At 45.6% G+C, this 22,710-nt stretch overlaps 1 protein-coding gene across 4 annotated transcripts; it reads left to right on the forward strand.

The window, feature by feature from the left end:
- Positions 1–4,176: 4,176 nt before the first annotated feature.
- On the forward strand, positions 4,177–22,658 carry tp53bp1 (tumor protein p53 binding protein, 1). 4 transcript variants are annotated; one of them, XM_084541403.1, is made up of 27 exons: positions 4,177–4,490; positions 5,221–5,299; positions 5,390–5,474; positions 5,554–5,621; positions 5,717–5,803; positions 6,165–6,219; positions 6,308–6,462; positions 6,897–7,023; positions 7,116–7,204; positions 7,286–7,470; positions 8,428–9,472; positions 10,054–10,170; positions 10,270–10,461; positions 10,568–10,634; positions 10,774–10,866; positions 13,460–13,715; positions 14,821–14,889; positions 14,977–15,129; positions 15,254–15,474; positions 17,463–17,860; positions 18,440–18,631; positions 18,723–18,902; positions 19,453–19,641; positions 21,329–21,423; positions 21,534–21,730; positions 22,125–22,261; positions 22,338–22,658. In XM_084541403.1, the coding sequence occupies exons 1-27, from the start codon at positions 4,311–4,313 to the stop codon at positions 22,523–22,525; spliced, it is 4,899 nt and encodes a 1,632-aa protein (XP_084397529.1). In that variant the 5' UTR covers positions 4,177–4,310; the 3' UTR covers positions 22,526–22,658. The 4 variants fall into 4 exon arrangements, 2 of the variants coding, with proteins under 2 accessions (XP_084397529.1, XP_084397530.1); XM_084541404.1 differs by having other exon boundaries at positions 6,168–6,219; XR_014698976.1 differs by lacking the exons at positions 21,534–21,730; positions 22,125–22,261; positions 22,338–22,658 and adding an exon at positions 19,162–19,208.
- The last annotated feature ends 52 nt before the right edge of the window (positions 22,659–22,710 follow it).

Below are 22,710 nucleotides of genomic sequence, written 5' to 3' on the forward strand. Positions count from 1 at the left end.
TGCCAAAAACAATGACCTCAGTTTTTTCTTGATTTAACTGCAGGAAGTTTTGGTTCATCCAATTTTTGACTTTCTCTAAACAGTGACACAATGACTCTATTTGACTGCAGTCATCTGGAGACAATGCAAGATATATCTGTGTGTCATCTGCATAACTATGATAGTTGACATTTGAATTCTGGAGAATTTGACCCAAAGGCAACATATATAGGCTGAACAGAAGGGGTCCAAGAACTGACCCCTGAGGAACTCCATATGTCAACAACATGAAGAACAGCACAAGGTGTTGACCTGGCCTCCAAATTCACTAGATCCCAAACTGATCAAGTATCTGTGGGATGATCCACAGAGGACCTCAAAGGCCCCACACTAACAACATTGTGTTACCAGAAACCACAGGACACCCTCAGAAGGCTCATGTCCATGTGTGCAATATTATTTTTGGACTTTGCAGGGTTGAGTTTATTATATAAATAAAGTGGCATTAAAGAAAGTTCATTAAAATCGGAACATTTAAAAGAAAAGCGAAAACTTTTAATTACAATCTTAATTAAAACTCATTTAACTCAAGTAAAAACCAGGAGAGAGTCTCAGACAAAAGTATGTTTTGAGTGGTGATGTTGTCTGCAGTTTCTCAGTCAGTCTAAAATCTGTTTTTCTTTACATGCATTTGCAGATGCGAGGTCGTGGTGCTGCTGGCGGGCGGTGACATCTCCTGCTCCGGTGATGGTGATGGATCACCGTGGGCTTTAAATCTTATTAAAAGGAAGTTGTGTGTCACCAGGAGTGAGTCAGCAGTCCGGCGTGGGACACTCCAGAGCGTCTGCTGGCCTCTGCTGGGAGGGAAAGGAGATACAGGAGCAGAGTTTTATTCCCAGGAAATAAAGAATTTTTATTAGTTTTTTCTGCAACTTTCTTTAGAAATAAAGAGAAAGACAGATGAAAGAAAATGATTCACTCATTGTTACTGAAGGAAGGAAAAGATAAATGTTGTGATACATCTCTGGTCAAATCAAAGATATATGCTTTACAAATAGTAATAGTTTGAATACAAAGCTATAATTGTGGAGCAGAGGTTCAAACATGTGTCCCAGACATGATATATTTAGGTTTCACATGATGCATTACCAAGTTCAAATAAAAGTATTTCACGATCATGGGTTAGTATGACTGCTGCATGTTTTAAAAGTCTTAATTTGTTCCAGCCACATATTAAAAGTTCATTTTTAAAGCTGCAGCACACGATGACAGAATAACTTTATGAATCATCTCGTTTTAATTCACATATTAATGGATAATATGCATAAAAATGACCAGTTATAAGTGGATCTGAAACTAGAATTTGGATCTGTTTTCTATTCTATTCTTCTTATTTATTTCTTCTTATGAATCTAATTAGTGTTGCAGCGTGTTTGACTCCAGAGGAACCGAGCATGGCATCTTACATTCAAAAATGCCTTTGCATCTTTGCATCTTTTACGTGCCATGCGTGTGTGTGTGTCCCACACCCTGACTCTCAGCAAAACAGAGGCAGGGAAGGACCGAGCGATGTCGGACGCGTTACTATCGCAGCCAACGGGACGGTGCTAGACAGACTGGGAAGCCCGAGAGCAGACGTATTGATTCCGAAGGTAAAGCTCTTTGTTTCTTTTTTTTTTCTTCTTCTTCTTCTTTTGCATTGAAGTGAAAACAGTATGATGTGTTGAGAGAGGCGTATGGCGGCGTCCTGCGTGCGTTACAGCGCCTGCCGGCCCCGGTAGAGGTGGCTCACATTAGACATTTTGGGTAGTGGCTGCGCATTTCTTACTGTGGGTGTCAGCCCCGACCTGCAGACATGACGACGTTACGCTGAACTTTTCGGCTCCAGTCATTGGGGTTGGCTGCAGGAGGCTGATGCCCAGCAGCATCCATGGCTGGAAATAACACTTCCTTATCTGTTTTATGTGTGTGTGTGTCATGAATAGAAGCACTGCGAGCTGTGCGCCAAGACAATCGGATATTCATCATTGCATTGTTTAGTCTTGCTGCCAGCCAGGATGTCTCCACTTTGCTGTGTCCATATTAGCATCCCTGCTGATGCTGCTGCTTTCCTGTAAATCAGACCTGCAGTCAGGAGAGGAGGACCATCACTCCTGTCTGGCAGCCTTCAGCTGACCTGGAGCAGAATAGATTAAGAGACAGGGCACACAAACACAGGCTGCACAGAGAAATCACTGAAATCAAATGTGAATTGTGCATAAAAACCTCCACGTATCTGGTAAATATCCCCATAGTGTTGCCAAATGAAGTTAAGAGTCCTTGCAACCTGAAGTGACCTTTTATCCTGATTCATGGTGCTTAATCTCTTGTGGCTCTTGTGCATCATCTGACACACACAAAGCATCCTTCATCCTTCTAAAAATGCACTCATGGGCGATTTTCGATCCTTCCTGCTGAGGATTTCTACCTGTGATTGTGACTTCTTGACTCCTCTGGAGGATGCACGGTCGAGATTCTGACTCAGAGTTCAAAGTGGTTCACCTCCCCCCCCCGCCTGCAGCCTCACACCCGTCGGACGATTCCTGCTTTGTACTCCCCCCCTGCTTTTGCCAAAAGACCCTCTCCCTCTGTGGTCCACATTAGCATAGGCTGTGGGGCTGATACTTGGAAATGTGGCGTCTCCATGGCAACTGAGGTTGTCAAAAGATGATGACAGAGTCGTGTTAATGTTCGAGGCTGTGAGCACATCATCATGAGATGAGATTAAGGGCTCATTACCAAAAAGAAAAAAAAAATGTGTCTGATATAACCTCCCAATATTCAGTCGCTTAAAAATAACCACAAGCTCTCGGGCACCGACTGATTAATATCTGTGATGATGCCGGCGCAGATATCCCATGATTTAGAGAAGAAGAAGAAGAAGATGTTCTAGAGAATATTTGAAATGATAGATAGAATAAAGTGGCCTAAATGCACGTCCATTAATAGACCAGATGCAGATCATAGTGCCATAGTGATACTGAAATATAAAAACCAGAGAGCCTGTTGATGTTCTAGCAGTGAGATGGAATCTCTGCAGAAAAACTTGGGGACTCTTAGTTGAAGGAAAACACACAGCGAAAAAAAGTTAACCTACATCTCAGTTTTACTGGAGTCCCTAAAAGCCCCACATGGGCCAGTGAAGGACTCTGAGGCGTCTCTGTGGGATGAAGCGGCCTAGATTTGTCTATTTTATAACATTTATCACTACAGGGGAAGAGAACTCCAAAAACCTTGATGTGTCCTTATAATGAAAACTACAAGAAAAATATCAACAGGTAAAGAATGCTTTCAGACTCAACTCATAAATATTGCAAACCCTAGTCTGCAGAACATAGACACTCTCTGACACGCTTTAAATCCAGACTCAGAACTCATCTCTTTAAAATAGCTTACTCCATTTAACCTGCTTTCCCTTTTATCTCATTTCAATATAATTTTTAAGTCTGCTTTTATTTTTATTGCATTGTTTGTTTCTTGTTATGATGTTTTATGTAAGGTGACCGTCAGTGCTCTGTAAGGACACAACAGATAAAATATATTATTATTATTAATATTATAATTATTATAAAAGACAAAAACAACATACAATTTACATTTTTTAAAATAAATCTTTATTACAACAGATTTTATTGATGCCCAAAGTATCAGAACAGTTTTTAAATGGAAAAAAATACAACTTTTAATTAATTAAAATGACACATCTTATTTAAAAACCCTTCTCTTGTTTGATTATTGTATTAAATTATCTAATTATATAAATTACAAAGCTAAATAATGTATATAAAAAACGATCAAACTAATAACATGTAATAAACAGTGTTAATTACATGTAAATTGACAACAAAACATATTTTAAAAAATCCGACAGCCCTGAACTAATCATCGGTCTCATGTGATGTCACGGACCCTGCTGGACCAATCAAATCGCTTCTTGCAGGTTTTGCCGCGAGGAAGACTCGGAAGTGGGTGTGTTTAAAGTTAAGGAAAACAGAAAGCGGTGCGAAAATAAACAACTGATTCACTTCAATGTAGTGTTTCGTTGACTTGTCGGTTAAGGTACACGTACCCAGGTTTGTCATGAGGTTTTCCCCGAAGCAGAGTGACTCTTCACCGGGCGACAACACACTTCGTTGTTGGGCGGAGCTTTAGCTACGAGTCTATTACCATTAGCTAGCATGCTAGCGCCGGCTAGCTCCAGATAACAATAAGAGGCTGAAGACTCACATGGCTGCCTTCTTCGCTGTTTCTCCGCCGCTCGCTTAGCTCTTCCTGTCCTCGGCCCCGACCTCATGGATCCCGGAGGAAGTGAACTGGACTCCAGCCTGCCTCAGCCAGAGAACCCGTGCCTCATAGTGGAGGACTCCCAGCCGGACAGTGTCGCTCTGGAGGACGACCCCGAGAGCAGCTACCGAGCCCTGCTGGCCCGCCGCCTGTCCAGCCTGCAGCCCACCTCCCGCAGCCCGGTCCTGGTAAGAAGCATCTTAAAAGAAAAAACGTCCTCCATTGTTGGGATTGTCTGGTGCACAAACAAGATGTGCAGTAGTCCAACAAGTACATGCATGGGTAGATGTTCCACCATGTGACTCAGGTGAAACTAAATTAGCTGCTGAATGTTGTCTTGTTGGAAAAAGTGGACAAAAAGAATGTAAATAAAGTAAGTTGGGGTATTTATTTCCTGCGTAGTGCAGATATTTTTCTTTTATTTATGTCAATCTGCAAAACCACTGTCCTTCATGTTCAAATTACAGCATTGATCCTTAGAAATGATCATCAGCAGCCATAAATCATACACTGGCATGCATTAGTTTGTTGTTAGTGTGCCTAATGTTTCGGCATGTGAGTGTATATTTTCCATTTTTTAGTTTTCCTTGAGACTCGTGTTGGTTTTGGTTCAGATTTATCTTTTGCATAAGGACAAACCAGGGCAGGACGAGAGACAGCGAGGTTAGCTATGCTGCAAACATCACAGAGACATGCAGTATCCATAAACCAGGTGCACGCCTGTGTTGCATAATAGCCTCATTCCTGCTAACTTTGCATGTTTGTTGTTTTCCTTCTTGATGAGAACAAAGGTTGAGTATAGTCACTACTAGTGTACCTAATGAAGTGGCAAGCGAGTGCACACTTTATTTGTTCAGGAGCTTTAACTGATTTCGGTCGGTTTGTGTGAAATTAATGATTTTCTTTCGTCTCCTCCAGGAGCTGATCTCATCGCCGTTAGGAAGCAGATGCTCTCAGACTGACAGCCAATCAGAGAGCAGCAGCCAGGCTGAACCCGGTCGGTGCTTTGTCCACACTCACATGCCCTGATACGTCCCTCGTCCTGTACTAAAAATAACAAAAATGTCACCGATATATCTATACTTAGGCGCTCTGGCTGCGACCGACCCCAGTTCAGCAGCTTTCCAGGAGGACAGTCAAGTTCTAAACATCATCCCTCCCATCAAGAAAAAGTACGTGTGAAGCAGATATTTTTGTGCAGATTGATGACGCTCAGGGTGCGACGGTGATGAATAATTATTATATTTTTAGGTGTATTCTTGAGGACGCTGACATGGAGTCTGGAGCCGATTCTACAACACACTGCATCCAGCCTGAAGGTGGGAACGTGTTCAGGAACGGGAGCTTTCATCTATTTGTGAATTTGTGGTTTAAATATTTAAAACAATTGTCTGTGTGTGTGTGTGTGTTTCAGGGGGATCTTCTCAGTTTGGTTTTCTGGAGCTTTCTCAGAGTCAAGTCCTGAACAGTCAGGAGGAGGACGCCGTCCCTCCATCAGACAGTGAGACATGCAGCGAATGAGCTCTAGAGACTTGTTTTTATTCATAGAAACAGTGATTCCTTCATCTCATTGTCTCGTCTTATTTGAACCGATTCAGAGATCATGACCTCCACATTTAAAGGGCTGCAGTCAGCCTCGTTTGTGACTGCCTCAGAGGAGCCACCCCTGGTTGTACGTCTGGTGAAAAGCATGCATGTACAGTGTGTGTGTACAGTGTGTGGGCTGGAGCAGAAATACATTCCTAACCCCTCTGGAGAAAGCTGCATGACAGCCTGGTGTAACAGTGCCTGATCAGAGCATTCGTAGTGACAGCTAATGCTTTAGCGGGTCAGTCTAACGTCTGGCCTCTCTTCATCCCCAGCAGAGCAGAACGTCAGCTCCAGGACTTCAGAGCGTCAGGACAACAAGGCAGCGAGGTGCAGCTCCATGTGGCGTTTTTAATTCTGGAGATCGCTGGAGAGATGCGCGTTATAGACTCGTACTAATACGTCTTTTCTCCTCCAGGTCTGAGGTGAGCTCCAGCAGCTCCTCAGAGTCTCTGGGTCAGTCGGGCAGGCAGATGAGTGTCCAGGTTCTGCTGCACTCGCAGAACCTCCAGGACCAGAAGGACTGTGAGATCCTGTCCTCGCAGGAGGACATGTTTGACGCCGACAAGACGGGTACGTTCTAGCCAGACTTCAGTATGGGGCTTGTTTCAACTGATATGGAGAAGAAAATACCTCTGCATCAAGTGGATAGTCCACCAACCAATCAGGGTCGTTCCTCTGTCCATCACTGCATAAAGCCCCGCCCAAATGATCTTATTGGTCCGGCAGATCTTGCAGGAGTATAATCAGTTCTGATTTTTTTGCAAGAAGTCGCCTTCTAATGGGGTTACGTTTAGCATCTTGTTTCTCCTCAGAGCGTTTGAATTTTACATCTTTTGACTCGGCTTTTCTGTGGCAGCTGTGGGGTAGTGCATAGAGAAGCAGCTTTGGGACTGTAAGGTCAGAGGTTTGCATCCCCCTTGTCCATGTCTGAGCAGGTAATAGGAGATGTGAGTTGTCAGAATCAAACAGAAACTGATTTGACTTGTCTAACGTGTTGCTTTCAGGCGCTGCAGTCGACAGCACGGTATCTGAGCCGGAGCAGCAGGGCCGACCCACCCCAACGCCGTCTCACTCTCTGCACCTGCTGCACCTGTCTGGACAGGGAACGCTGGTGCAGGACAGTCTGTCCCAGTGAGTCCCGTTGCTGCTCGTACGCTTGTCGTCTTCAGCCCAGACAACACGACTCAGACGTTGACCTGATATCTGCATTTCTTCATTTCCAGGAGCTCTGTCGATTATGTCGCCCCGACCCCGGACAACTTCACCCCTTTAATAGTTCCCAGCACGCCGACCGGACCAGAGAATGAACGCGGTAAATGTCCAAACCTTGCTTCAGCAACGGAATTTAAATCGAAAGAGTCTGAATAGAGACAATGTTCCATTGATTTGTCAGGTGCTGATGAGCCGATGGATACTTCGCTGCCTCCTGATGATCGAGCAGGGGGAAATGAAGAGCCGATGGAAACCGAGGCTGCTGCTAAGCCACTCCCATCAGCCTCCACTCCTGTGTCCCAGAATTCCCCTGGTTTTGCCTTAGACCGAACCCTCTCATTACCCTCCCAGCCAGAGTTCTCTCATGTATGTACTTCACTCTTCTATCTATTTATTCATCTTAAAGCTGCAGCACACACATTTCTCCTCAGTTATTTGTATATTGATAAACTGTAAATTGATGGATGGGGGAAATCCATTTTAGAACCCAAGCAGACTCTAAATTGATGACACCAGACTACCTAAAGTGTATTTTTTACCTATTGAAAGGGAATTTGGCTACAAAATACTACTGATTCCCACTACAGAAGGTGATGTGTACACAATTCAACCGTTGGCCATTTTATTTGGCGTGTACATCATCAAATTCTACCATCGTGCACATTAGAGAATCCATAAAACTATATATTTCCCTGACAGCGATGTTGTCGTGCACAGAGATGCCATTGAACTTATTCAGCGACCCCTCGAGTAGAACTGTAGCAAGAGTTGATAGAAATACCACAAAGCACCCATATTCTACAAAGGATTTAGTAAATAATTGTACCAGGAACTCTCTGTTTGGCCATTTGATTAACCAAAGTACCCAAAGTGTGCCAAATTGGGTTTTTACCCCTTGAAAGTGGATCTGGATTCAAAATACTACTGATTCCCACTACTAATGTGCACACAATTGAAACTTTGGCAATTTTAAGCCATTGTGCACATTATAGAATCCATGAAAATACTGATATTTCCTCTGGTTGGAAGGGGTTAGTCTTCTTCACGTAGGCCAGAAACTCTCCCCCAATTTCAAGTCAATTCTGTTTTATTTATATAGCGTTAATAACAATACAAATTGTCTCAAGACGCTTCACAACATCCGGTCTGAAACCTGGCCTGAAAGTACCCACAGAAAACAATCCACCGTGTTCCTAGCCTCAGACTTGGAGGCGCTGAATCTCATCCTGGCCGCTCCACAATCGTCTGAAAACCATCTATGTGTATATGTTTAAATATTTGATCATGAAACTGAGCTCATGATATTCTCTTTTGTTCTCTCAGGACGTTTTTGTCCCGACACAGAGTCAGGAGACGCCGCAACCGTCGGATAAGAAGCCGGCGTCGCCGCCTCGTCAGACGCAGTCTCAACAGCTGGAGTCCTCCTCGTTCACCTTGCCTTTGCAGCTCTCCGTGAACACAGAAAGCAGCAGCACACATCCGCAGACCTCAGAGCCGACTGAGGAGGACAGCCAGGCCACGCAGATAGAGGAGCTGGAAGAGCCGCCCGGCGTCGACACCAGCGACTCTGTGATTTCGTGTCGTGATCAGAAAAGCGATGTCCCCTCAGAATCACAAGCTGCCGCCAGCTCCAAAGTTTCCTCTGAGTTGGCAAAGCACCAAAGCGAGTGTGCAGAGACTGACCTGTCGCAAAAATCTGATGTGCACAAAAGGACAGCAACTTCTTCTTTGAATGTACAAAAGCTAAAAGATGGTAAGGGCGACAGCAAAGAGGCGGACTCCTGCTCCCAGCCAAAATCCTCTGATCCGACCGCTAATAGTTGTGTGCAGGAGACTCCCTCCCACACCGCAACCTGCAGTTTGCCTTCACAATCTGTCGTCTCTCAAACGTCCGTTCTAGATGTGGCGAAGAGCTCTGTAGACTTGAGAGGAGGAGGAGGAACTGCCAAGAGTCAGTCTGTAGAATCACTGTCACAGCAGCGCAACAGTCAGACAGGTGTGATGGATGAACTTGAACAAGAAGAGGAGGTGGTGGCGATGGAGGAGGAAGGAGGTGCCTCAGGAATTGCTCTGGTCCTTTCTCAGAGCCAGATGTGGTCTCCTGTGCCTATGGAGGAGGAGGGGGAGAGTGAAGTCAGGGGAGAGGACAGCATCATCACCATACCAGACAGCGAGAGAGACTCCCAGGTTCATGAGAAAGACGCAACGCCACAGTCAAAGACCAACAACTCCCAGCCAATCAGAGGGAAAGAGCCAGTGTCCACAAACGGCCACAAATCCGAGGTTCCTGATAGGCTGTCGCAGACCGAGAGGGCGGACCGTGGAGCAGAGGGCCTCAAAGACAAGAGCCTGAGTGATAGCTCGGGAGGTAAGCACTGACCAGACAGCAGAGTTCCTAACGTTAAGGGTACAAGATAACACAACAATAGGAAATGATGTGTGTTATGTTTTATAAATTCATTGTGCACATTATATAATCTGTAAAAATATAAACCTATGATAGCATGATAAAATGCACGGAGATGCCACTGAACTTACTGAAGAAAGGTTTTTAGTGAAGTACCCAAAGTGTTTTCTCCTCTTAAAAGTGGATCTGGCTACAAAATACCACTGATTCCCGCTAAAGGAGGCAATGTACACACAATTAAAACTTTGGCCATTTTATTAAGCCCATACATCATCAAATTCTACCATTGTGCACATTATAGAATCCATAAAAACATTGATATTTCCTTCACTTGGACCAGAAACTCTCTACCAACTTGGACTAATCAATCCACTGTGTTCTGGTCAAGCTTCATGGCCTCAGACTTTGAGGTGCAGACTACCAAAATTATGTTCTTTCATTGACTTTTCTTTCTGTAATTCTCACAGTGTACCATCAAGTGTTCTATAAAACCTACAAAGCAAAGTTTCCCTATTTGTAACTTGATGATATTTCTCCAACAGAAATTTCCTTCCACTTCACTCTCCCTAAAGAAGGGGAGTTGATCGGTCCCGTTGACGGAGCCACGCCGCCTCTAATCAGCCAGCTGAAGCAGACTCTGAGACACAGCACTCCCATCGGTGGGTTCTTCTATCACAACGCACGCCCAGGTAGCGTCGCAAGATCCGCTACTGAGCTGCTGTGTTTTAAAACGTATTTCTTATTTCTGTTTTATGCAGAGATCACCTCCTTTTCTGAAAAGTCAGACATGGTGGGTGATGTCTCCGCAGATGTGGCGATGGCCGCCAGTGACATCGTGTCGGGGGAAAGCGGAGAGAGCGCGACCGATAAGGGCGACGGGAAGCTGAGTTTGAGGATGAAGCTGGTGACCCCCGTGGAGGAAGGAAGCTCGGAGCGCTTCAGCCTACAAAGTAAAAACACTTTTCTTCTTCTTCTTCTTCTCCTTGGGTGCAACATGCTGGTATCCATGGAGACGATGCATTTTCTGATTCGTTTTCTTTTTCTTTCTCTTCTCAGAGCCAACACTGTCAGAAGAGGATGGATCTGTTGTCAAGGTTACCGCTGTTTCCAAGGCTGTAACCAGGTAACGTGACGCTCTGCCCCGACACACACATAAACACATTAAATGAATTCTTCTACTGTAGTGGATTCACTTCGGTTCTACTAGTTGAGGTAGTAGAGGTCAAACAAAAGTCTTAACATTATGTTTGGTGTCCCAGCAGCAGCCCCTCGGTGTTCAGTCGGGTCAGGCAGGTGCACCGACAGCAGGAGGCGGAGGAGGAAAGCCAATCTGAAGGCAACACTACACTCGTCAGGTAAACACACTTCAATTCTGATGAGTCGTTCTGGTCAGACTCCAGCTGAGATAAAGTGTTCTGTTCAGATGTTTTAGTTTAGATCAAAACATTAATCACTGACAAAGTAGTTCTGCTGCTGTGGGGCATCAAATCTGCTGGAAAGAGAACAGAAGAAAGAGGAAGGAGGAGTAGGGGGAGATGAAGAAGGTGGAGTAGAATGAGAATGAGGGATATGAGAAGAAGCAGAAAGAAGAAGAGAAGTTTTTTTCCTCCAACTTTAACACAGAATTGATTCAAGAAGAAGATCTCCATCTTTCTCTCTAGTCCTGAACGTATAGAGTGGAAGAAGGTGAACCAAGATGTCTCCACGTCTCCAACGTCTCTGTCCACATTGATTCCATCTTGGTTCATCTTGTTTTTCTACCTCCATGTTTCTGTCCCTCCTGTAAACTCCTCACATGATGTTTAACCCACATGGAACAAGCAGAGAATGGATTTATTCCCACCCGAGTGGCTTCTTCAGTTCTAGGGAACTGGTGGGAAGTTGGAGGTTTAAATAGGAAACTCTGGGTATAAAACACCAGACACTTGCTTGACTTGTTGGTTTAAAGAACCCAAAACTGTTGCAGCTATTTCCATTAATGGTTAGATACTTACCCGTCATTGAGGGGGGACTGTTTGTCCCCCGTCTTCTTGCCCCTAGCATTCATAGGGCACCATTCCCACTGACCTTTGTCAGTCAGAGTCTCCAGTCTAAAGGTGTGAATGGGGTTGAAACTTCTTGGGGACAGAAGTTAGGACTGTATTGTAAATTGATGGCAGATTAAATCTCAGTCCACCTCCTCTGTTTAGAGAAGGTTTTTGCAATCTGACATAGATGGCTTCCTGTACTCCTCTTTCAAACCACCTGTCTTCTCTGGCTAAGTATTTGGACGTTATCTTCAAAGTCCTTTGTCCTTCAAAGTGTCAAGTCCAGTTGCCTTTTTTTTTTAAACGCTTTTTGGATAAAGAGTTTACACGGTTATTATCTTCTACGCCACCACCTCTACATCTGATCAGGTCAATCTGTCCTAAAATTAATACGTCAATTACATTAAGCGCCGCCCAAACAATCTGATTGGCCCGGCAGATCTTTGCAGGACCAGAATCGGTTCCCAATGGAGGGACTCCAGGTGGTTTCCAGGCTGCAGCGGTGATGTAACTTGTGTAAAAGTTGTGGTTGCAAACAGCTGATTCGTCGCTGTTGAAGTTTTTGTTCCATCTTTTTCCCCTGAGCTTTCTCCATTCTAATAAATCACAGGGCTGAGGAAGCACATATTAGCCCAATGTTGTCCCTGGTTGTGTGTAAATACATCTCTGGTCCCACAAGACTATACCCTGCCCTGTATAACAGGCGTGGAGGTACCAGGGGGGAAGAGCCTGCCGCATGTTCCCAGCACTGTCGTCCTCATTCTGTCAGCTTTGTAACCCAGCCAAGTTATCACATCATTCACCATAAGGGTTAATTTCCTTCATGTCGGGTTTTTTTTTACTGTCTTACTGTAAATCTGATCTGCTCTGTTGGTTCAAGCAGTTTGATCTGCTGGAGATTCACGTGACCCGAGGGAGTATGAATAGCTCTCCCCCTGTTGTAATATGTTTTAGTGGACAGAAATAGGCCTTCCACCAGGAGCAGCGTTCAGAGGGAGACCTACTTTTGGATGGTGGAGGTGGATGGCTATTTTTTTTTTTGTACTCGTCGTTCATTCTCTCGGGACGTGAGGCACGTTGAGGAGTAGTTACGTCCTACCGCTTTGACGGAGTGAGGACGCTTTGCTGAATGTCAGCCTCTTGTCTCTCGTAATCAAGAGATGGGATATCTCTGCTGTTTGCATTAAATTGTAAGGTTTGGCTTCGCAGTAGGACAAGAATAAATGCCTCTGAAATGGAAAATACGGACATTTGGACGTTTTATCCAAGTAGCTTCTTCGTTTCTAAAAAAGACTGGTGGGTGTTGCTCATCAGAAACTAGGGAAAGGTCCGTTAACGACCAGATACTCACCTCAAATTATCCCTGAGTGCATTAAGGGAAGGCTCATCTTATTAGACGTAACTCGACTTTGATCAGTTTCTTTATTCTGATAACTACTGATCTTTTCTTGCAACCCTGATCCAATACCGATCTTTTGATATAGGACGATTCCAGTCCCGATCCGATCTTAAATGTTCTAAACTTCCTCCCCTGTAGATTCCTTAAGTCTTTCCTTGTCTTCTCCTAGAGTGGACTGGATTCAGTCCAATAAATCTTTCTGTCAAAGTTAATGTAGTGTGGAGAGGGTAGCTGGTACCTTGTGTTCTCTACTCCAGAAATGTTCTGGTCGTCCAGCGCTGCCATAAACTCCCAACCACCTACAGTGATTTTTAATAGGAAAGACTCCTCTGATGAAAGTTTCTGCAGTCTTCTCCAAATCAAAGTTGTCCTTTACTTGTAATGCTACTGGTTGATACTGCAGCACTGTTATACCCTAAATGTTGGACTAGCTGATGTCTAGAGACGACATTAACATTAAGTTGGATTTCTGAGACATGAATAAGATGCGTCACAGCTTCACATCCTCCATCTTTTTAACAGGGGGGAGCTGTTCGCCTCGCCACAGAGGAGCTCTCAGGGGTCCTCGCTGGGATGCAACAGCCTCCCCAACAGCCAATCAGAGCCGGCAGCACAGGAATCGCAGGCAAAGAAGCTCAAGGACACGCCCGTCCCGGCAGATCCGTCCGAGGAAAGACGAGTACCGGAGCCGCCCCCTCCAAACAGGACAGATGTCAGGCAGAAGGTGGTTTCCCGGCAGACCTCTGATAACACCATCAGCTCCGCTCCGTCCAACAAGGTCAGTACTAAAGGAAACCTGCAGATCACAGGAACCGCTTTCGCTTTAATTTAAGAGATTACCTCTCACCAACAGGATCAAAGCTCATTCCTCTAATTGCAGGTGAGTATCTGGTCATTAACGGACCCCGGTCATCTGATTTTCAGGTGGATAACACCCACAGATGTTCCTATATAAACCCCAACTCCTGACCACCCTTTAAAGGCGGTTACATACGCAACTAGAAGCGAGAACTTTGTTCGTTTGGGAGTTCTCGCGGCTTGTTCTCGACATATCAACCGGGCAGAACATTTTTTTTTTCTCATGTGGTGTCTGGTTACTGTTCTGTGATTGGTCAGACATTGGAAGTCTGGTTAGGTTAATTCGGAAAATTGGAAATGCTAGCAGCCACTCAGTGAGACACGGTTGTCAGAACTACTCGCCGACATCCCACAATGCTTAGCACATGTGATGTATGCTGCAGTAGGAGGGGCCTATGAGAACTTCCCTGGGGTTTGGCACTTGAGTTTCTTGTGAAGTATAAAATGACCTGGCCAGAACGAACGTTTTTTCTTGTCCTCGCCGACCTAGGAGTGAGAACAAGAACAAATGTCTTGCTTCTTCTTCTCGCTGAGTATGTAATATGTTTAAGAACTGAAGACTTGGATGAAACGTCTTCATGAAACTCTATAAGTCCAGTTGCCTTACAAAACATAAAGAAAGCTGTGTACAACTAAATTACTATATGTATTTCTTTTCATTCACCTCCTATAATTTCTGTAAACGTCAACAAATGCGTCACTACTTTCAAATTTGAACTTAGTGAAACTTTTGGATACCACAAGAGGGCGCTGTTATTCCCTTTTCTTGTGAACACGATAAACACGACCCAGTGTGAAGGTCTTGTTTTATAAAGATTTGGTCCAGGCCTGGTTTCGAGTCTTGAAGCACATCTTCTCGTCTTTGCATATCTGTGATTTTCTTTCTTGTGTGATGATTGTTTGTGTGTCAACACCCGTAACAGGAGTTAAATTTCATCCCACGCTGCAGTAGAAGTGATGAGGATAGAAGAGGTAAAGTCTGAAGTCACTGTGGTGCTGATCTCTCTTTGTCTTGTGTGTCCCAGATCCGCCAGCGGACAGTGTCCCAGCAGACCAGCTTCGACGCCCCGGGGCTGCGTTCCCCGGCTGACAGGGTACGGAGGTCTATTTGGAAGAAGACATTCACAGCTCGTGTTTGTTTTAAAGAAGAAATAACTGATCTTTAATTTTGTGTCCCAAAGGGTGAACCAGAGTCTCCGTCCTTTAGAAGAAACAGCGCCCCGACTCACCGCAGACACGTACGCACCATCCAGGAAGTGCGGACCACGATCACGCGGATCATCACCGACGTGTACTATGAAGACGGCAAGGAGGTGGACCGCAAAGTCACAGAGGTAACGGGCTTCGTCTCTGTGGTGTGAACGGGTTTGCAAAGAAAATATTTCTTCAACCCGACTGAAATCATCTTGATCAGTGATAGCTGACTAGAAATCTTCTGTCCTCGGTTGATGTTACCAGGAGAGCGAGGAGCCGGTGGTGGACTGTCAGGTCTTGGACAGCGACATCTCCCCGTGCCGTACGGGCAGCAGCTCCATGACCTCCGGTGACCTGGCTGACATCAGCTCCCTGTCGTCCAAGGCCTCCAGCCTGCAGCACAGCTCCGGAGGAACCAGCAGCAGCACCGGCCTCACCAGGCCCGACTTCATCATGCCGCCCAGCAGAGGAGCCAGATCCATGAGGTACCGCCTCGTCCTCCGTCCCTCCTCTGTTCCTCCTCTCTCCGTCTCTCTTCTCTGCCTCCACTAGCTGCATGCTGATTCTCGTGTCACTCTTTCGCCTTCTTTGACTTTCTAACACCTTAATTTCTCAGTGATTCACTGGTCCCTGCCTGCTTCAAGGTACATGTTGTCACAGGCATCAATCTGGGGTCGCCCTCGTTCCTCATTGAGGGGGGGAATGTTGAGGTTGGCCCCCAGATCGGTGCCTGTGTGACCTGACCTTGGCTCCGTTCATCCCCTCTGTGTGTCTGCAGTCCCAGGAGGGGAGGTGGGCATCAACAGAGGGGTCACAGGGGTCACAGGGCAGGGTCAGTGGTCACAGTGGACAGAGGCTTCGGCACCCTGGGGTCCCGGGCCTTCGTACCGCTGAGCCCCAGAGGAAGGGCTAGAAGGGGCCGACCCCCGTCCCGCTCCTCACCATCCAGGTGAGTCCTCACTGAGGCTCACTCTGCACTTAAAAGAAAGCACTGGCAAACTGCTCGATCACTTCCTGTGGCATCTTTAACAGCACTTCGCCTTTCCCTCTTCTCACTAATCGTCGTGTAACAAATCAGCCCTGCAACTAATGGTGAATGTCAGCTGTTGATTACTGGTCCTTCGATGTTTTTCAGTCAGTAAATCACAGTTTATTTGCTGGTCTCCAAAACCCAGAGGTGGTTTATTTACAGTGACGTGAACCGGAGAAAAGCAGAGAAGCTTAAAATAAGACATTTCTGCATTTTTTATGAATTGTCATTTAACAAAATTGTCCATTATCAGCTGAAAGCACACGTGGGCGAGTCCTGAATGCTAACCTGCAGCTCGACAGAAGTAGCTTTAAATATGTTCCTCCATTCAGATTTAGTGACATTGCATATAGGGATGTCCCGGTCGGTATCAGGCTTCAGCCGAGCCCCATCTTTTGTAGTTATTTACTTCAGGTCTACCATAAACCAAAACCACGTCCCTGTAGCGTTGCAACGTCTTCTTCTTCTTCTGTTTTAATGGTAGCTAGCTAGCCTCAAAAGCTGCCATTCATTAATACACAGGATTAGATGTTACAATCCCTTGTGCCAAGATCCCAGGCAAAACACATGTAGAGGCCCTGTCCAACTGAGAAACTCTAACAAACTTACAGTCATGAGATATGACGATTAAACCTACAATCTAAATGAACTAAATAAATGCTGCTGGTTTGTATGGCCTGCTCAGCAGCTAACCAAACAAATACATATCGCTACCAACCAACATGAAGACATCAGATACCTGGCCAAGCCAACAGCAGTACTGTATGCAGCAGGTCATTGGGGTTTTCAAGTGGGCACCTCCCTTCACCGATGTTTTGTTAAGTTAGGCCCACAACACCTCAAGAAGGCTTAACAGTGAATTCCAGCGTCCTGGAGTCACCCCCCTCTATGCTGCCACTGCAAAACCCCTAAAAATAATAGTAGAAGAAGATGAAGAAGAATTATTTTGACTAAACTTGGAAGAACTTTACTCTGGAAACTGAATTTAGTCAGACAACAACAACAAACACTGAACGTTTAAAAGAAGAGAAAAGTTTCCTGGAGACAGCGTCAAGGAGAAACATCTTCCAGAGAGGGTTAGGGAGTTTATGGCAGCGTTGGATGACCAGAACATTTCTGGAGTAGAGAACACAAGGTACCAGCTACCCTCTCCACACTACATTAACTTTGACAGAAAGATTTATTGGACTGAATCCAGTCGACTCTAGAAGAAAACCAGGAAAGACTTTAGGAATAAATTTTAAGACCAGATCGGGACTCAGATCGGTCGATACTGAATATTAAAAGTTCTGGATGAGACTTGTCGTAGCAAAACTTGATCGGGACATCCCTTTGTATTCCATATAAACGTTACAACACATTTAACTTGGAGGAAATGTTTCCAGTCTTAAAATCAGCGTTTCACTTCTTCGCCTGTAGTTTGACTCCGTCTCTCTCTCTAAGGGGAGGTGGTGCCGGCTCCTTCCACAGGCTCGGAGCTCACGGCCAGCCACAGTCGTCCTCCGAGGACGAGCCCTACAGCCGCATGCTGCCCCCGCGCCTCCCCGTCAGCCCCTCGGACCCCGAGCTCCACAGCCACTCGGACTCCCTCAGGTCGTGGCCGGAGGAGGCGAGCTCGGCCGGGAGCAGCTTCGTGGGCCTGCGGGTGGTGGCCAAGTGGTCGTCCAACGGCTACTTCTACTCGGGCCGCATCATCAAAGACGCCGGCGAGGGGAGGTTCCGCCTGCGGTTCGACGACGGCTACGAGTGCGAGGTGGCGGGGAAGGACATCCTGCTGTGTGATCCCATCCCGCTGGAGACGGAGGTCACTGCTCTGCTGGAAGACGAGTACTTCAGCATCGGTGAGCGAGACGAGGAGGGTTACGAAGGATGAAGGTTTAGGGTTAAAATACCTATTCAGACGGCTTTAGTGTGAATGTCTAACAATCAGAGACTACAGCCGTACTCTATTATTGTAATATGGACACATTCATGGACATCTAGGAGGTCAGGATGTTTTTGAGCAGCACCTTCATTCAGATTTAGTCAAACTGACTTTCAGTAAAGTTTCAGCTTACAGGAGTTTTGCTTCATTGTCTTTTTCAGGTGTTTAAATCATTTGATTTGCTAAAAACAAACTTAGGACAGCAGGTTGGAATCAACACATTCGTTTTTATAACCCACTCCAGGGGTTGCTGTTATTTTATGTAGTTAATATAAACCTGATGCATGTTCGAGTGTCCATTTTTCTTTTTAGCTGGTTATTTGACGCTATAGAAACAGGATGCAGCATCAGTTGCCATGCCTACCGCTCTGTGAAGAGGTCCCGTAAGACCGTGAGAGTTGGGGCAAAAATCTCTGGCAGCGTATTCTACTTCTGTTCTGCTCGTTGTGTTGCATGCAGTCATCTTTCTAAAAGGCTGGATGTCGTGTCCTTTCAGGTGTGGTGAAGGGCCATAAGACCGAGGGCCAGGAGCTGTTCTACAACGTGGAGAAGGACGGCCAGAGGCAGTGGTACAACAGGACCTCCATCATCCTGTCTCTGGAGCAGGGGAACAAGCTGAGGGAGCAGCACAGCCTGGGACCCTACGAGCCCTCCACTCCCCTGGCCAAGGCCTCCGACATCAGCCTGGGTAAGGCTAGACTTTAACTCTTATAATGTTTTGGTTCCGTTGGGGGGATGCATTTGCCCAGGTCTGAACGTGGTCTTATTGTTGTCCTCAGATAACTTGGTGGAGGGGAAGAGGAGGCGCAGAGGAACCCCCGGCGGCGAGAAAACTCCCAACCGGAGCTCCTCCAGCAGCCCCCGGACCCCCGGCCCCTCCAGCAAGAGGAAGCTGATGACCTCCGAGGAGAACCGGATGCCGTCTAAGAGGGGCCGCAGAGGGGCGGGCGCCCGAGCCGGTACGGAGACCCGCTCTCCAGGACCCGTCGTTTAGTTTTTAACGTCCTGAACTTGAAGATTTTAACTCAAGTTTTTAAAGGAGTGTGGTTTTAGTAGACTTTTAGACAAATCTTTTTAACAAAATTGTCTTTTTTAATGTATTTTATGTCGTATTTTAAATGAACTTTTTGAAGCGCCGCAGCGTGTTTGATGTTTGTCTTCATGTGAAACAGTAATGTGTGATTTTTAAAGTATAACTAAGACATTTTGACCTCCAAGTGGCCCGTGTCCATCGCCTGCTGCGTCCTGCCACCGAGGCTGACTTGGTAATGATCAACATGTACCCAGTATCATCACGGTGTGGGTTCACAGGTGGAGGGAAGCTGAAGGGTTTATTTTAACGGGTGTATTAGCTTTAAGAATTATTTACTGGTCTGTATTTGATGCTCTGAATATCAGCTCAGTTAAATTATTACAGTTATCTCATTTAAGAAGAACTTCTTGAGAAAATCGAAACCTCCAGGAGCTCCTTTAACACCCATGTTTTTTTGTTTTTTTTTTTGGCCACAGGTCAGCGGGTGGGCGCGTGCAACACCTCCGGCAGCGGCACCGACGTCCCGGGTCAGTCGTGTGACGTGGCAGAGAGCCACGGTCCGCTGCCACAGAACACGTCTCTCTTCATGGGCTTCGCCTTCATGCTGACGGCCTCGTCTGAGAGCGACCGGCTGACCAACAAGCTCGACAGCGACGACGAGGAGGGTGAGGGCAAAACGACCAATCACGGATAGGACTCTGCATTTGACCTGAGCTTCTATAACAGATCTATCGTAGGAATTAACCAGGAAACTTGAATTTTGTTGACTTTCAACAAGCGAGCAACAAAATTTGTTTCCCTGAATATAAAAGTTTGTAGATTATGGGCTAAATTATACCATTCACTCATTTTACTTTACTTACTTTAATGACTTTACTTTGTAGCAGACAAGTGATTCCTGATGCACAGCGGTGTGGTGAGAGGGGGTGTGTTAATTGTAGACACCTGTGAGTTGAGCCTCCTATTGGATAACTTCTGCATGGGTGATTATCTTTCAGCTGACAACAAGTTATTTTACCCCAACTGATGCAATGAGTAGCTTCTCATTTCTTCAACAACCATGTCTAAAGACACATCCTGTGGTCGTGGAAAAGATGTTAGTCTGTTTGAGAAGGGTCAAATCATTGGCATGCATCAAGCAGAGAAAACATCTAAGGAGATTGTAGAAACTACTAAAACTGGGTTAAGAACTGTCCAACGCATTATTAGAAACTGGAAGGATAGTGGGGAACCATCGTCTTAGAGGAAGAAATGTGGTCGGAAATAAATCCTGATTGATCGTGATCGGTGATCACTTAAACGCTTGGTGAAATCAAATGGAAGAAAACCAACAGTAGAACTCAGGGCTATGTTTAATAGTGAAAGTAAGAACATTTCCACACGTACAATGTGAAGGGAACTCAAGGGATTGGGACTGAGCAGCTGTGTAGCCTTAAGAAAACCACTAATCAGTGAGGCTAACTGGAAAAAAAGGCTTCAGTTTGCTAGGGAGCATAAAGATTGGACTCTGGAGCAATGGAAGAAGGTCATGTGGTCTGATGAGTCCAGATTTACCCTGTTCCAGAGTGATGGGGGCATCAGGGTAAGAAGAGAGGCAGATGAAGTGATGCACCCATCATGCCTAGTGTCTACTGTACAAGCCTGTGGGGGCAGTGCTATGATCTGGGGTTGCTGCAGTTGCTCAGGTCTAGGTTCAGCAACATTATGTGTCCAAAGAATGAGGTCAGCTGACTACCTGAATATACTGAATGACCAGGTTATTCCATCAATGGATCATATTCCATTGATTGATGACATGGAGAAATTTTGTTGAGTTTTGTTTGTTGTTATAAATCATGTCCTTAAAAGTTTTTGTTTCAGTCACCCTGACATTCTGGTTAATGAAAAAACAAAAGAGACATAAATGATTCTTGGCCTTAATTTCTTTTTTTAGCAGAATTGTTGTTATTTCGTTTAGGCCTTAAATATATTTTCTCTACCCTGAGATTTTAACTTAATCGTCTGTCTGACGCCCAGTTAAATTGACATATTATGTGTTTTTGGCCTTTAGTTACGCTACAACTTTCTTACTTTAATGACTTTACTTTGATGACTTTACTTTCTTACGTTAATGATTTTGCTTTTTTACTTTACTGACTTTTAATGACTTTACTTACTTGCTTTATTTATCATATGGGAAATTCAGTGTGCAGTAGCATCATTACAGAGAGACAGGACAAATTTGGATCTATAAAATATACAGAGATATACCAGATGGGGGGAAAAAAAACATACATGCCGAGACAGATCTCTGGATTTTATTTAAAATAGACACGGTTGAAGCTGATCAGTATTGTCATTTCTTCCCAACAGATTTCGTGCAGACAGGTCCATATAACAAAACGTACACGGAGTCCCAGCTGCAGGCGGGTGGAGGCTTCATCCTGCCAGACTTCAATGAGGAACAGGTACGCACCGTCAACTGGAGCTACGTTTGTTATAGAAGCTCAAATCAAAGTGTTTTAAAATCCGCCTCCGTGAGTAATAACACAGGTCTGTCCTCTGGTTCTCCCTCCAGTGTAAGGCGGCCTACCAGAGCCTGCTCATCGCAGATCAGCACTGCAGAACCAGGAAGTACCTGCTGTGCTTGGCCAGCGGCGTGCCGTGCGTGTCTCATATTTGGGTGCGCGACTGCTGCAAAGACAACAAGCTGCTCAACTACAGGAACTACCTGCTGCCGGCCGGCGTGGGGCCGGACGACGCCATGGTGGAATGGTGAGAGGAGGCTTTGACTGAGCTGCAGCGGTTCATCCAACGCTGCCATAAAGTCCCAATTTGTGAAAGGAGAGACTCCTCTGATTTGTGTTCAAAAAATCAATTTAAGACCTATTTAACTTCATTAAGAATGCAGTTTAATATGTTTCAAAGGTTATTTACTTGCTGTAATGCTGCTGCTTGATCCTGCAGCACTGTCAGTCTGAGCTTTGTGAATTAAATTAAGATCCTAATCAAATTAAGGACATTTTATTGTTTTAAAAATCGGCCCTGACACAGATCAGGATATCCCTAGTTGAACTCGGTTGGGTTTAAGAGACGTAGCATGACTCCTGGAGGTAAATAATTCATATTAGTCAAAGATAGGTTGGTTATCATGTATTTTTGTCCTCAGGCATCCCCGGTGCAGCCCGTTCAAGGCCCTGCGGGTCCTTCTGGTGTTCGAGAAGCCAGAGGAGCTTTGGGCCCAGCTGATCACGATGGGTGGAGGTTCCTCCGTCCGGCACATCCAGGGAGAAAAGGACAGCTCAGGTAGAGAATCCACCGAACGACCTCAGAGTAATGTGCTCGTGCAACGTGACCGACCGTCTCCTTCCTCCGTCTGCAGACATTCCTGCTGGCAAGTACGACGTGGTGGTGACAGACCATGCCTGTCCGCCGCCGGTGGAGAAGAACGTGGCGTCGCAGGAGGTCCCGCTGGTGTCTCCCGAGTGGATCATGCAGAGCGTCATCTGCGGGGAGCGGCTGGGCTTCCACAGCAAGCCTCAGTATCGCCACGACTACTCCTCCTCATAATCCGACCGCGCAAAAATGCCTTGGACCACCTTAAATGTTCAGCGTCAGTTCCGTTGCATGCCTCCGTTGTATATACACCTTTACCCTGTCTGTTTTTATGGGCTAATAAATTGTGACCCTGGTTTCATTTTAACAGTTTGTAGGTTTATTTCTTACACAGATAACGGTACGTGCAACCAGGCTTT

The sequence above is a fragment of the Chelon labrosus genome (genome assembly GCF_963514085.1).
Source record: "Chelon labrosus genome assembly, chromosome: 3".
Classification (NCBI taxonomy): Eukaryota; Metazoa; Chordata; class Actinopteri; order Mugiliformes; family Mugilidae; genus Chelon; species Chelon labrosus.

Bases quoted from the DNA above. Each gene is read 5' to 3' on its own strand.
- tp53bp1 (XM_084541403.1), top strand. From the start codon at position 4,311: ATGGATCCCGGAGGAAGTGAACTGGACTCCAGCCTGCCTCAGCCAGAG. The intron at 9,473-10,053 runs GTAAGCACTGAC...TTTCTCCAACAG, and splicing joins CCTGAGTGATAGCTCGGGAG to AAATTTCCTTCCACTTCACT. The intron at 10,171-10,269 runs GTGGGTTCTTCT...TGTTTTATGCAG, and splicing joins GAGACACAGCACTCCCATCG to AGATCACCTCCTTTTCTGAA.